Source organism: Aphelocoma coerulescens, chromosome 28 (genome assembly GCF_041296385.1).
Source record: "Aphelocoma coerulescens isolate FSJ_1873_10779 chromosome 28, UR_Acoe_1.0, whole genome shotgun sequence".
Lineage (NCBI taxonomy): Eukaryota > Metazoa > Chordata > Aves > Passeriformes > Corvidae > Aphelocoma > Aphelocoma coerulescens.
The window spans coordinates 3,554,988-3,569,477 of NC_091041.1; the positions used below are offsets into that span (position 1 = coordinate 3,554,988).

Genomic DNA, 14,490 nt, shown 5'->3' on the forward strand with positions numbered 1-14,490 from the left:
CAGGGATGGGGCAGCCACAGCTGCTCTGGGCAACCTGAGCCAGGGCCTCACAGGTCCTGACAGGTCAGACCTTGACAGCAAAGCCCCAGCTGAGACCCCTAACTGTGCACTCACCTCTCTGGCAGCGATCATGCGTCCAGCAGCGCTCGATGAAAATCCCGTTTATCACCGTCGGGGGACAGTTGCTCTTCCCTTTCACAGTGCCCGGGCACACATCTCCACACTCTTCTTTGTCATCCTTGTTGGCCACGATGTAATTGTCTTCTACAGAATCCAAAATCCTGGACCAGTCGATGGTGGACAGGTAGCAGAGCTCGTTGTTCTTCTCGATGCGCACGGCGCCCCGGGTGATGTTCATCAGGTTGTAGAGGCCGATCTCCTTCAGGTGAACCATCTCAAAGATCACCAGGGCGTAGTTGAAGAACAGGCGAGTCCCTCGGATCACAGTGAGGTTGGGGAAGAGGCCCTTCAAGCTCTCCAGGCCGTACACACGGAACAGCAGCAGGTAGTCTGTGATCATGGTCAGCTTGGGGAAGCTGAGTTCGCGGAAATCTTCGGGCTTGGTTTTGAACATCAGCAAGATCTGCAAGTGGCCCTCGATCACAGTGCAGTTCTCCAGCATGTTCAGCCGGGTCAGGTTGTTGCGGATGTCCATGCTTCTGCAAACTGGGAGGCAAAGGACAATTTATTTATTTAACAAAAGGTTAATTGTTGTAGTTTTCTAAACGTTCAGTTTTGTCCAACCGCACCGAGCTCCGCTCGGGACACGTGGCCCTCTCAGCAAAGCAGGCTTCAAGTGTTAAGAAATACACTGTGGGGAACGTTCCCTGGTATATGGTTACAAAACATGAGTATTTCATCATTTTTTCTGCCATCTTGAGTCCCTGCCTGTTGCCTCTATCACGACTGCAGTGGTAACACCAGTCCTGGAACATCACTTGGCGCTCACAAAGGGAAGAGATGTCTGGGCTGTTTTCTTTAGGTAGCTGCCAGCAACACACCTACTTCATCTCAGATCATGCAATTAATGCCAGGGGATTAGAGGGAGTCATTTAGAATGGTTGCAGGGAGGGGAAGATAGGAAAAGAGTAATGGCCAGAGATGGTAGTGCTTGGGAAGAAAGCAGCAAAACCTGGAAATGCACAAGAGCACAGCCCACGCTCCTGCCCAGACTCTGCTGACAGGAGTAATTTACCACATTAGTAATTTTTGCCCTGAGCATTCTTTTCAGATGAGGTGTTGGGGCTTTTTTTGTTATTATTTTCTCAAGCGTGCAAATCTCCCTGTCTTGACTATCGGGGCAGTTTATTTCACAGAACCAGTAACCAAAGAACTGGCAAAGTGAACAAATACATGAAGCATAAATTAGAAGGTAAAGCAAATAATAGGAATCCAGGCACCAGCAAAAGGAAAAAGTTTGAATAGGGGAATATTTGTTTAACTCTAAGCACAGGTAAGAAATCAAGAAGAAAATTTGGAGTCCCACACCTGTACAGCACAACAAAACTCCCTGTGACAACCCTTTTGAAAGCAACTTCATAGAAACATCAGCCAGACCTTAATGTTCAAATCCAGGTGGATTCTTTATGAATTTTTCCTTTTTGAAGACTGCATCCACTCAAAGGATTTTCCCTTTTGTCTGCAGCTGGGCCAGTCTCTTCCCTCCCCACTTAAGAACAAAAAACACTCTTTCCTCTTTTTGTCACTGTATGTAAAGTTCACCAACTAAAAAACCACCACATCACAGCTACAAGGGATCACCCAGCCTCAAAAAACTGATGTGGACACAAATATTTCACAGCTAGAATTGTCTGACTCCTCAAGGTTTAACACAGACCACTGCTGTAGGGGTTAAAACCAAATTCTATGCAAATATCTTAATGATTATTCAAAAATTTGCTCCACTGACTGCAAGAAAAAAAAAATTGGCAATACTAACATGGGATTTGAAGCAATGCTATTGCCCAATGGGATTTTTTGGCACTATATCCAAGTTGTTTCATAAATTGCCTTCTGGAAGAAAAAAGCCAACGCACACAGTGCCTCAAGGATTAAGGATGTACTTGGAAAAAGTGGGAAAAGGAACCTGATGACCAGCCAGCAGCAACCTCTCTGCCCCAAACTGTATTGCTGCACATCCCAACCTGGGCTAAAGGAACTGGGAAAGCAACAGATTCAGCTTAAACACTCTGAATATTTATTTGCAATAAATAACATTGGTATTTCCAAGGATGCAAGTGCGTGGCAAGTCAGGACAGTGGCTCCTCCATGAAAGGAGAAGTAACAGAAGGACACGTAAGAAACTGAAAGACTGAATTCAACATCCAAGTCACCAGGGCACCTAAAATTACCTGATAAATTCAAAATCCAGCATCTTGGTTCTTATTTATTCTTGGTTCTCATTATCGTGGGGCACAGTGGCAATGCTGGGGTGGTACCCACCACCAGCTGCTGTACCACAGGACAAAGTACTGCCTGTTGGAATGGACAGCTGACCTTAAGTGAAAGGAAAGGTCAAAAAATACAGACCAGGAATTACTTCTGAGAGTCAGAGCTCCAGGCTATTGCTGTGGCTGAAGGCCACGAGATGCATGAATACCCTGAGCACAATTGCCTCTGTCTTTCACCATTTTGGGTAGAATGAGGTGAGTCAGCCGGGGCAGGACACAAGCCCTTCAACCACACTATCCCTGCCCAGCTCCATGGACAGAGCACCTCGAGCACAGGTGAAAAGATCTGCAGTTAGGTACGGTCAGGACGAAGCTCTCTGAGTGCTGTGGCTGCATTTCAGGCTGTGGAAATCTTCCTTTTGTGCAGGAACAGAGCTAAGGAGCTTGGTCTGGAGGAGCTACCTGGGTGGGCAGCTGCTGCATCACACCAGTGTCTGAGGAACAGATCCACAGCCAGCAGGGATTCAGAGAGGATGATCTGAATCCCAGAATGATGTGGGCTGGGGGGACCTCAAAGCCCATCCAGTGCCACCCCTGCCATGGGGAGGGACACCTCCCACTGTCCCAGGCTGCTCCCAGCCCCAATGTCCAGCCTGGCCTTGGACACTGCCAGGGATCCAGGGGCAGCCCCAGCTGCTCTGGGCACCCTGTGCCAGGGCCTGCCCACCCTCCCAGGGAACAATTCCTGCCCAAGATCCCATCCAGCCCTGCCCTCTGGCACTGGGAAGCACTCCTGGCACTCCTGGTCTCTGCAGCCCTGGAGTTCACAGCTCTCACCCCTTTCCTTAAACACTCAAAACCAGTTAAATCACTCTGCTCCTGAAGCTTTCAGACTTCTGGAGATCACCACTGACACGAGCCATGCTGCTCCTGGTCCAAACGGCCCGAAAGCTGCTCAAAGATCTTCCAACCTCCACAAAAAATGCAACCATCTAAACACCCCTGCAGGGTACAAACCTCCCTCGCTTCCAGCTCTCCCCATCCTGACACAGATTCCCCACTGGAGGCTGCAGAAAAGGTGACCAAAGGCTAACAACTCCAAATATTTTGAAAAGATGTGTTAAGGAACAAAGGTTAGCCAAAGCTGAATCTAAAAAGAGATGAGTGAAGCTTTTGAAGAGTTAAAAATATAAATCTACCAGAGCTGGAAGTACAACACCCATGGTCCATCAGCTACTTTTTCCCACATTTAGAGAAAAATCACACTTAATTATTTTTCAGGTTCTCCTTCAATTTAGTTTTTAAGTGATAAAAGGTATCTAAGCTCCCTTTTTTTAACACCTCAAGGATCAAAGAGAATAATAAGGAATTAAGAACATCTGAAATGAAATACGCTTTTTAGTTGAAGGTTTCTCCATCTTTTCATGCCTTTGAATTTTCAGCAGTTTATATCTCCTGTTCATGCAGTAGCAGCTTAAGTCACCCCATAAATTTATTGTTACCAAGACAACAAGAAGCAGTTTTAAGCAAAGTAATAAGTGTTTTTCCACAGCTTCTCTTGATAGTATTTCTTCTGCAGGGACAGGGGAATTAATCAACCATTCAGTAGGAAGGCAAGGCAGGTTTGATCCCAGAAGAAGGACAGCAAAGTTGAGCCATCAATTATAACACAGACAACCAGGTTTCAAAAAACACATAAATCAGCTTTCAGGGAAATAAAAAACTCACAAATTGATTCTCCAGTAGTAGACCCAAACCTGCCCCTGTGCAAACTACTGGCAAAACCTCCCCTACACATAAATTCCTAAATTTCAGCAGAAACAGCAGCACAGCTCTGAGCTGCCAGAGGAAGCACTGCTCCATCCCTGCTACCAAGCTACTCACTCAAAAAACTACTAATTCATTTTAGACATGTTCCATCAGCCCCCCCAGAAAACCAAGCTGAAGCCATGCTTTTTAAAAAACAAACAAACAAACAAATCCCAAGATGCCAAAACCTCTTGGACAAACTGGTTTGGTAACAACCTTCAAGTCCTGAATGAAAAAACCAGGTCTGATGTCAGAGGTTAAGTTTTCAAGATAGAGTCTAACCAGGGGAATAGCTGGAACTTAAACCTTGTTTATAGTAAATCATGTGGATACCAAACCTGAATGATTCACTGCTGCAGAGCTCCGGCCTTTAACAATCAAGACCAGCGTAATCTGGCACAGAAGGATCACAAACCATTTGAGGTAACTATTAGTTAATTCTGCTTTTCTTGTAGTGTTTGCTGCCTACTGAATAAACAAACTATTGCAGAAAAATTACACTCGCTTGGGTTGGGTCAAAAGCGTTGCAATTCTGCACAAGGCTGATTTTTAGAAGTGGCTTTAGGAAACTGGGAAAAGGACTTTTGGGTGTTTCTTGGGGTAACTGCTAAGACAGGAAAACATCCTGGAGACAGATTAGTGGGAAGGACTGTGGGACAGCTCCTAGCCTACTGCAGCAATCGTTTAATAAACATTAAAACCATCAACTGTGACATACGGATTTTTAAGCTTCAGTTCTGCACCTCAGTTACCTCAATCTGAGCAAACTGGATATGGACTCCTAAGTGAGCCCCTATAAAGCCCCAGCCCCTCAGGGAACATCTCGGGCGCCTGTTACCTCTCACTGCTCAACTCGGTGCCGCTGAACCGAGGGCAAACCCCTCACAGTCTGGCCTTTAAAGCCTGGTTTGGGCTGTCTTTATGCTCCCCTCCTTTGATTCAAACCCTGAACAGCAAACACGACTCATCCTGCCCTGTTTCCACGCAGAGATAACCAGCACTGGAGCGACAGCATCCCAGGAGCTCTGGGATCACTCAGGGTAGTGGCCAGGGTCGGTGTTGGTGCTGACACACCTGGAGATCCTCCCTGCTCCAAAGGCAGCAGGAACAGGTTCTACACCTTGCCCATATCAACATCATTCATATTCCACAAGGCAGTCACCCCAAAACTGACCTCCAGAAAGCTCTGGGGTTTTACACAGCTCACAGACAGCCACTGTGCTGCCTCTCCCCAAAAAAGGGACAGGACACACTGGGGCCTGGGTTTGGTACAGCCCTGCCCTTCTGCACTCACTTTTTCTACTTTATTCTCCTGGGAACAAAATTTCATTCTAGATCGAGTCTCTGAACATCAAAAATTAACACAGGCTTGAGGTGGGACAAGGGAACAGATTCTTAATGAGTTTACGAGCACAAAATAATCTGTATCAGCCAGATATAATACTAACTAAGAAGCAACCTATTTTGTAAGTGTGTTACTACAGCAATACACAGTGAAATTTGTCCCACATGACAATTTAGGTAGAGATCTCTCAGCCAGATTCCCAACTCCCACATCAGCAGCAGGCAATGGAGCACATGTGCAGCTCCCAAATTTAGAGGAAGAGTTCCAAAGAGGAGGAAACATCCTTTAAACTCCAGTGACTGCTTTGATCAGTTTTCTATTAACCAGAAAAGGAGCCCAAAGTAAGCTGCTCCATTAGCAGAAGCCTAAAACTAGGTGAGGTAAATCCCACCCCAAATACCAGAGCTAATGAACTGACAGGCATGAGTCATGTGCGAGACTTATTTCAAGAAGTTGCATTATGTTTACACATGATTAAAAAAAAATACACAAACCTGTCTTCCTTCCCAAAACAAGATATATGGATCTTCATTTTACACACAGGTCAGGCCTTCTTTCCTTAACCCTTGCTTGTACTCCTGTCAGTGATTTCTGAACTCACCAACTACCTTTAGCCACATGTAAGAGAGGAAGAGTGCTCTCACATGAAGTACTCCTAAAATATTTAGGAAAATGGGATGGATTGAGGAGGAAAAACTCATAATATGGATGAAAATGTGAACTTTGCCATCCACCCATTTGTCTCCTGAACCACCTGCATCTACCTGCTGCTTGCCCTCAACTCTTCCCCAATGCTGCCTAAAGGCACCAAGGGGAAGAGAAATTTATGGGGCACAAGGAAAACCACGGATGGGGGGAATATTGTCACTGGAGAGCAGCGTTACCTCGGGGCCTGTCTGTGGGAACACAGGGCACAGATCTCCAAGAAAGCTGCCTCCATCAGACCCGTTGCTCAGGGAACAATTTGTTTGCTTATGCAACTCTCGTACGTGCATTTCCCCCCCTCCAAGCCAGGCCGGTGCCGGCCCCGCGTTGTTTTCCATCCCCACCGTGGTGCTCCATGACCTCACCATTCCCAGAAAACAGAGTCAAGCACCCAGAAAATAGAATCAAACACCCCAGCAGCTGAAAACCTTTCAAATTAGGGACTTGATGGTCTGAATTGTCTGTAAAATACTTCATAAAGTATTTGCACTGTAAAAATTATATGGAATCGTTCCAGCCCAGGCTTTGCTTTGCTGTCTTGTTCCTCCATCCATGAACTCAAGAGTACATTTTCCTACCACACTGTAACACAGCAAAGCTTAGGGAGTTTAGGACATAAACATGCTTGAACCCCAAAAAGCAAATATGATTTAAATAAATAACCAAATCACAGGCTTCGCTGTAGCAGTAATAATAGTGTTTTCAAATTAGGAACTGCTGGACTCCAGTGGCACACATATTTATTTATTATTAGTGCTATATGTCAACTGCCTTTTCCATCTCTGTTGGAGGCAGGCAGGTTTGCCCACAGCAGCTGGGACTGACCCTCCCAAGGTAACACAGTGTCACCGGCCCCTTGTAAAGTTTCAAACATAAAAAATATGTATGAGGGAAGAAACTGAAAGATGTGACTTATCCTATTGCTGGAAAAAGAGGCTGTCTTACAGGAACCTCCTGCTTTATTCCCCAATCCCATACATATCCCGATAATGTCCACCTCTGTATTGTCTACACTTGAACTGATTCTCTTGCTCTCGCTTTTTCAGATGGGAAAGCCAACAGGCAGATTGTCTATAGGAGACACGATCCACAGATCCAGTTAGCTGTCTTTAAATAAATATTTTCCTTTTGTCAAAAAAATTTGTAAGAATCGCCCAAAATTAAAGAACCTCTCATTAAAAGGATTTCCTGAGCAAGTTTATTTAACGTAACCCATCAAAACAGCTCGTAAGGCTTAACCTCAAGCCAGCCGTGGGTTTAACAAGCTTGTGACCTCCAACACAACATCTTTATACCCCTGTCTTGTATTTTACAAGCCCCTGTGTACACACAGAGCCTCCCCCGGGAGCTCTCCCATCTTAATACCTGTGGATTTGGCACACTACCTAAAAGTGGTTAAAGACAAAACCTCCGTGTCTGGCCACACTAAACCCTCCTGAAACCGGAGCCGGTTCTGAGGCAGCCGAGGAGCGGCAGGGGCAGAGGGCTGGGGAGGGCACCGGGGAGGGGACCCGGGGAGGAATCAGAGAAGGGACCCGAGAAGGAACTGGGGAAGGGACCGGGGAGGGCAACCAGGAAGGGACCCGGGAAAGGGACACGGGAAAGAATCGGGGAAGGACCGGCGAGTGGATCGGGGGAGGGGACCCAGGGAAGGGGCCGGAGAGGGATCCGAGAGAGGGACCGAGGAAGAGACCCTGGGAGGGCGCGGGGAGGGGACTGGGCAGGGGACCCGGGGTGGAATCGGGCCGCGGGAAGGGATCGGGGAGGGGTCCGGGGAGGGGGACGGGAGAGGAGCCCGTGCCCTTCCCCGCGGCTGCCCCGGGCGCGGCCCCCGCTGACCCCCGGCCCAGCGCTCGCCCGCGCGGGGCCCCGCGGGCCGGGACGCGCCGCTGAGCGCGCCGGGGCAGCCGCTGCCCTCCCCGCGGCCGTCCCCGCTGCAATCTCGGCCGCCGCCGGGCCCTCCCCGCCGGCCCCGGGCCGGGGGTGAAGGTGACCCGGGAGCGCTCCGGGCCGCGGCCGCGCTGCCCGCGGGCCCCGCGCAGGTACAAAGGGCACGGCGGGGCCGGGCCCGCGCCGCCGCCGCCGCCCCCAACCCTCCCGGCCGGGCCCCGACTCACTCTCGCCCCGGCCGCGGCCGCACCAGGCTCCCAGCACCATGGCCACGGCCAGCGCCGCCGCCGCCGCCGCCGCTCTCGGTCCCATCCCGCGCCTCTGCCGCGGCCGCCGCCGCCCGGCGCGAATCAGAGCCCACGGGGCGGGCGCGGGGGCCGGGCCCGGCCGAGCATCGCCGGTGGAGCCCCCGCGGAGCCCCTTTATAGCGCCGGGCCCCTCCCTGCCCGCGGTGTCGGCCCCGGCCCGGCGGCCCCTTCCAGCGCAGGCCGGGCTGGCGGCGGCGCCCCGGCCAGTAAACAAGGGGCTGCCCCCGTCAGCTGGGAGCCGAGCGGGGCGGCCGCAAGAGGCGGCGCGGAGCGCGGGCACGGGACGGGACGGGCCGGGGGAGGAGCAGCGGAAGCATCCATCCACCCATCATCCATCCATGCGTCCAGCCATCCGTTCGTCCATCCATCCTTCTATCCGTCCGTCCGTCCACCCACCCATCCAGGCCGCCTGTGAGCCCTGCTGGCGCTGCCCAAGGAGCCGCTGTGGCCTCGGTAGCGTTCAGCGAGTAAAACGCAGGAGTTCAGCAGCCTCACCTCACCGTGGGTTCAAATGGAAAGGGAGTTGGGTTAGGTTAGAGATTAGGGAAAATATTTTTACTGGGAGGATGGGGAGGCCCTGGCACAGGGTGCCCAGAGCAGCTGTGGCTGTCCTATCCCTGGAAGTGCCCAAGGCCAGGTTGGCCGGGGCTTGGAGCAGCCTGGGATAGTGGAAGGTGTCCCTGCTCATGGCAGGGGTGGAACGAGATGGTCCCCAAGGGTCCCTTCCAACCCAAACCATTCTGTGATTCTGTCCCACTGTCCCCGGTGCTGACAGCCTAGGCTGAGAGCGGGGCTGCTGCCCTGGCTGTGCCCGTGTCCCTCCTCCTCCTCTCGGAAAGCATGAATTGCCCTGGAGCTGGACAGAGCTTGGGATGAGGATGATGAGGATACTGTCTATCACTGCCACTGCTTTCAGTATCATGGAACCCAAACAGCCATTGCAGATTTCTGGTTCTTTTTCCAGTGGGATTCACCATTTGGTGCCTTTTTTAATCATCTCTGTGCTGCACTCACACTAAGCCATGACAGTACGTTTCCTGGCAACTTCCAGTAATTTTATCTGGCTCTTGCTTTCAGCCATTTCTGCGAGACAAATGAGTTATAAACTGCTGGAATAAAGCCTTTTTTAATTCAAAAATGCTTGGCAAATAGACATTCTTTAAATTTTTTACCCCACCATCTTTAGCTTACAACAGAGCTCTCACTTCTGCATGACATTAAGGGCCCCTGGGCAGGCCAGTGGTGACCAGCAGGTCACTGTGCCTCAGTCCCTTTGTCTGGACACTATATAAAACCCTATATAAAACACTTTGTGTTGCTTTTCCAGGTAAAGAATCACTACAGTTGTCCCAGGGACACGACAGTGCGAATGAGGGGAGGACTGGTCAGTGAAATCATGGCTCTGTTGGTGTGATTCACTCCCTGACGTTGTTTGAGGTTTCCCTGTTGGACAGGGTAAGGCTGGTGGCCTGATTCGACCAGCGTAAGCAGGATTAGCTGGGATGGTACCTATGCAACAATAACTACATCTTGGCATTTGCAGACTATTTAAATGATGAGATGAAAGGCTCTGCTTAAGTGGGGATGCTTTCTCTGTCATCAGCACAGCAGATGTGTCTGCACAGCACAGGAGCTGTTGATTCAGCCCACTGGTGTGCCAGAACCACCACCATGGGAAGACATTTCCCTCCTTTCTGTCCTTTTTTCCCAAATCCATGCTGCTTCCCTCAAGCTGACAAGTGCAGAGAGACTCAGAACCCCACTCATTCCAGAATACTTCAGGAAGTAAGGGCAGTTAAGGAATGGAAATAAACAACAAAAGTATGCATTCTCTGCTTGCAAATTAACCTGCTTTATGACTGTAGACTTTGCATAAAACAGACAGAGCCAAACATCACCTGGACAGCTTGGGCTATGTGGAATTTATACTGTAACAGCAACCTGCTCTTGCTTACTCACTTATGTTCTCATTGCCTTTCATGTAATAATGATATCAGCTTACACATTGGCACATGAGGATTAAAGGCTACAGATTTATTATCTTTCCTTAAAATGCTATTTTTAGTTTCTAATTACTGATTAAGAACATCGGGGTGCAACCTTTCCAGCATCTTTCCCATACATTCACTGCTACATATTCATCATGCTACAGTGCACTTGGTTTGCAATCAGATAAACCAACAGGAGCAATGTGGGCGCTAAGAAACTAAGCCAACACCTGCTTACTCTGTTTTTTTTTTCCAATAGCTGCAATGCAGGCTCTTCTTTAATTCCTGATTCAAGAGGCTACAAAAATCACCAGTTTGATCTATTAAATATTGGCAATAGTCACATTTCTTTCTCTCCTCTACAGATGTTTCATGGTTTAGTTAAAATAACTTGGAAATAAGCAGGGATAAGTGTCTGCTATGAACTGTGACAATCACAAACCATGGGGGTTCAGATCTGAATCCTCCTAATAAAACAAGTACAGAGAGACTTGCAATAGAGTGTATTCATCTATTTGACCCTAAAAAAACTTACTTATTTTGGTTTGATCCATTCCTTACTTAAATCATAGAATGGTTTGGGTTGGAAGTGGCCTTAGAGACCATCCCATCCCACCTCTGCCATGGGCAGGGATGTCCCCCACTATCCCAGGCTGCTCCAAGCCCCAGCCAACCTGGCCTTGGGCACTTCTAGGGATGGGGCAGCCACAGCTTCTCTGGGCACGCTGTGCCAGGGCCTGCCCACCCTCCCAGGGAACAATTCCTTCCCAATATTCCATCTAACCCAGCCCTCTGGCAATGGGAAGCCATTCCCCCTTGTCCTGTCACTCCAGGGCCTTTTCCCAAGTCCTACCGCTCTGTCCTACAGATGCCTCCACATCAAACCAACCTAAGTGTGCCAGCTTCCCAACAGATCCCTCCTCCAGATCAACACTGCTCAGAACTGAAGTCCTTGGAAGTCCATCCCTGGATCAGGAACCACGTTTGCACAAACAGGTAGGGACAATGACTTTGTACAGCAGCTTGAATGTTGCAGCAGTGACATCCTTGTACTGACACAAGTGCACACAGAGAGAGAACCCGGCTCAGCTCCCAACCACCAACACATGGAGCTTGCTGAAAGCTTCACACCTTGAAAACTAAATATATCTTTCTCTCTATTCACTGGAACACATGTGTGGGTTTTAGGCTGTGTGTCATTAGCCATAGAAATTAAAGTTCCTCACTAATTAACCAGCCTGGGAGTAGTCAAGGAACACAAACTTAGTGCCCAAAAGGAGCTTTGGAGTAGTTGACTCACCAAGAAAGTTCATTGGTACCAATTCTGTTTTAAGAACTAAACTGCTTGAAAACCAGCTCATGAGCCAAAGCCACACAGCAGCCTGGAGGCTGAGCTGAGGTCAGAATTCCCACTTTCTGCTGCACCAGTTCAGCGTGGCCTTCTCTTAAAAACAGGTTGCAACTGCCTGGGTGAAGAGTTACCCCATGGCTCACGTTGCTCTGTTCTCATTGATTTGCCAGGCACTCTTTCCTGCTCACACATTTCTCACCAGGCAATCTGCACGTTATGCAGCCTCCTGCCCTTTGAAGATGCAGCAGAGCTGCTGTTGAAGCCAACAACAGCCAAGTCTCTGCATCACTGGCAGGATGTTGCTGCGGAGGTTTACGGGATTGACTTCTCAGTGACTAAACCTAAAGCTGAGAGTACAGGAGAGCTGACCTTGGAAAATTATCTCATCCTGTTTAGAGTCACACAGAACCATTTGCCAAATCTCTTAATATAAAATATTTCACGTCATGGATTGACAGAGTTCCTTTCTTACCCTTCCTTCCGTCCACACCAAATCCGATAAGTGACTTTTCTCAGTGAGAAGGCTCAGAGGATGGAGATCCGGTCACTTTATGTGCTAAGGACAGAAGTCTCAGCTTTTTACTGTTGAAACAGGAAACACTGTCGGATCCTTCTGGAGAATTCTATTGTTACATGAGCAAATACAAATTTTGGCCAGGGTGAAAATGGCAGAGGGCATCTCTCCATTACATGCAGGTCAAAGACCCTGGAAATGAAGGATGCAAATTCCAGCTCTCCCTGGCCAACTGCAGCACTGCCTGTGTCACTTAATGCCTAAATGTCACTTTAGCTTTCTTTGTCCAGTTTCTGGTTTTGTGCAGTTTGAGCTTTGGATGTCACAGAGGCAGATGCAATATTCGAGTTACTTTCAGTTCCTTGTCAGAATACTTTTGTTCTAATCCAGCACCAAAGTTTTCAACTTGAAAGAACCAAAGTACTGTCAGCGTTCCCAACCTGAGTCTGGTGAGCAGGGCCCAGATGTGACAGCCAGACAGATGTGGCCTTCAGCCCCCTGAGCCTCCTCACCCTCCATCCTTCTCGACAGCTTCTGCTGCTCGCCTCAGCCAGCCCCAGGTGTGTTTTGCACAAGCTGCAGCCAGGCACGCTGCTCTCCATCAGCCACCACGTGCAGGGCAGCGGCCGCAGCCGCGTCACTGCCCCCAGCTTGGCCATGCCGGCTTCCAGCCCAGCCACCAGCTACACCGGTTCTGATCCACAGCTCACCCCCAGCCCCTCCTTCTGTGGTTATTTCCTGACACTAATGCCTGTTTTTGTTGATCCAGAGGCTAATTTGGAGGGAGCACTGGTGCTCTGGGAAGCACCAGGGGTTCACAAACCCCGGCTCTGTGCTCTGCGCTGCTCAGGGTTTGCGTTTTGGACGAGCCAGAACTCCCAGTTCCCGTTTGATAACCGGTTTGTTCTGTCGCTGGGAGACACGCCCTCCCTCTGTAAATGTTACAGATCAGGCGTATCTGATCCATTATTCACTAACTGCTGCTGCTTCCCACTTCCAGCCCCTATTAGAGGGAGCGCTCGTGCCAGAAATGTCACGGTGGCACCATGTGACAGGTGGTATTGATTTAGCGCCCTGGGGGTTTAATGTCACTCTCGTTCAGTGGGACACACGGCGAGTGCACACGGATTCCCAGCAGTGAGGCAGGTCAGGACAGGAGCTCCCAGCCAGCCCCATGCCAGGTGCTGGGACTTTGGAATTACATCAGGAATTCTGCTGCAGACATTTGAGTACCTGCTCTGAGCTGCTACAGCACTGTCATTACAGTTTTTATTATTCATAGACTCACAGAATGGTTTGGGTTGGAAGGATCTTAAAAGCCCATCCAGTGCCACCCCTGCCATGGGCAGGGACACCTCCCACTGTCCCAGGCTGCTCCAAGTCCCGTCCAACCTGGCCTTGGACACTGCCAGGGATCCAGGGGCAGCCACAGCTGCTCTGGGCACCCTGTGCCAGGGCCTGCCCACCCTCCCAGGGAAGAATTTCTTTCACGAGAGTCTAGGTTGCAACTACAAATCATAAGACCCGATTCTGAGGTTTCATGGCAAGTTTACAGCAGACAGCGAGAAGGGAGGTGATGCTTGGTGTCACACAGGGAACAGCCAGGAGCAGAAGCCTGCTCTGCCCACTCCCTCCTTTTCACTCTTTACAGGATATTCCCTTTTGGCAGAAGTGCTGCCAGTTTGGGGAAGCTGTTCACAGCCTCTCAAGTCTGATGCACAAACTGCAAAGAAAACCCAAGGGAACACGTGCCCAAAACCTGGGACTGCCCAGCCACAGGAGCCATCGTACCCAGTGTTCTGCTCCTGCCACTCTGCACCCTCACCAAAAGCCGGTAAACAATCCTTCCAGCACATTCCATCTGGCTGTGATGAGGACACTGCTTAAACACTGAGCATTTTAACACATGGAGTCTCTGCCACCAACGGTGTTTGCCAGAAAAGCTTAGACTGACCTAGTCACTGCTGCTACCAGACTCTGAATCGGTGCATCCACTGGCCTGACATGACCCAAGCCTCCAGAAGATTTTTGGTTTAATTTTCTTTGCTGTCTCAAAGTAGGTAGTCTGCCAAGAAGCCAAGCAAGGCCCAGCCCTGTGCCTGATAAACATCTCCCCATCTGGATTTCCCAAGCTTTTGGGAAAGTTAAGCAACTCTCATAGAAGGCGATTTCTATACATGATGTTATTCT

The 14,490-nt window shown here is 49.6% G+C and overlaps 1 protein-coding gene across 1 annotated transcript in view; it reads right to left on the reverse strand.

The window, feature by feature from the left end:
• Positions 1-8,683, reverse strand: part of INSR (insulin receptor) — a 48,646-nt gene extending 39,963 nt beyond the window's left edge. The window contains exons 1-2 of the mRNA XM_068997304.1: positions 8,367-8,683; positions 115-666 (exon numbers count right to left, since the gene is read on the reverse strand). Of these exons, the coding sequence (XP_068853405.1) occupies positions 115-666; positions 8,367-8,451 (637 nt within the window). The 5' untranslated portion in view covers positions 8,452-8,683. The remainder of the gene's footprint in view (positions 1-114; positions 667-8,366) is intronic.
• Positions 8,684-14,490: the final 5,807 nt, after the last annotated feature.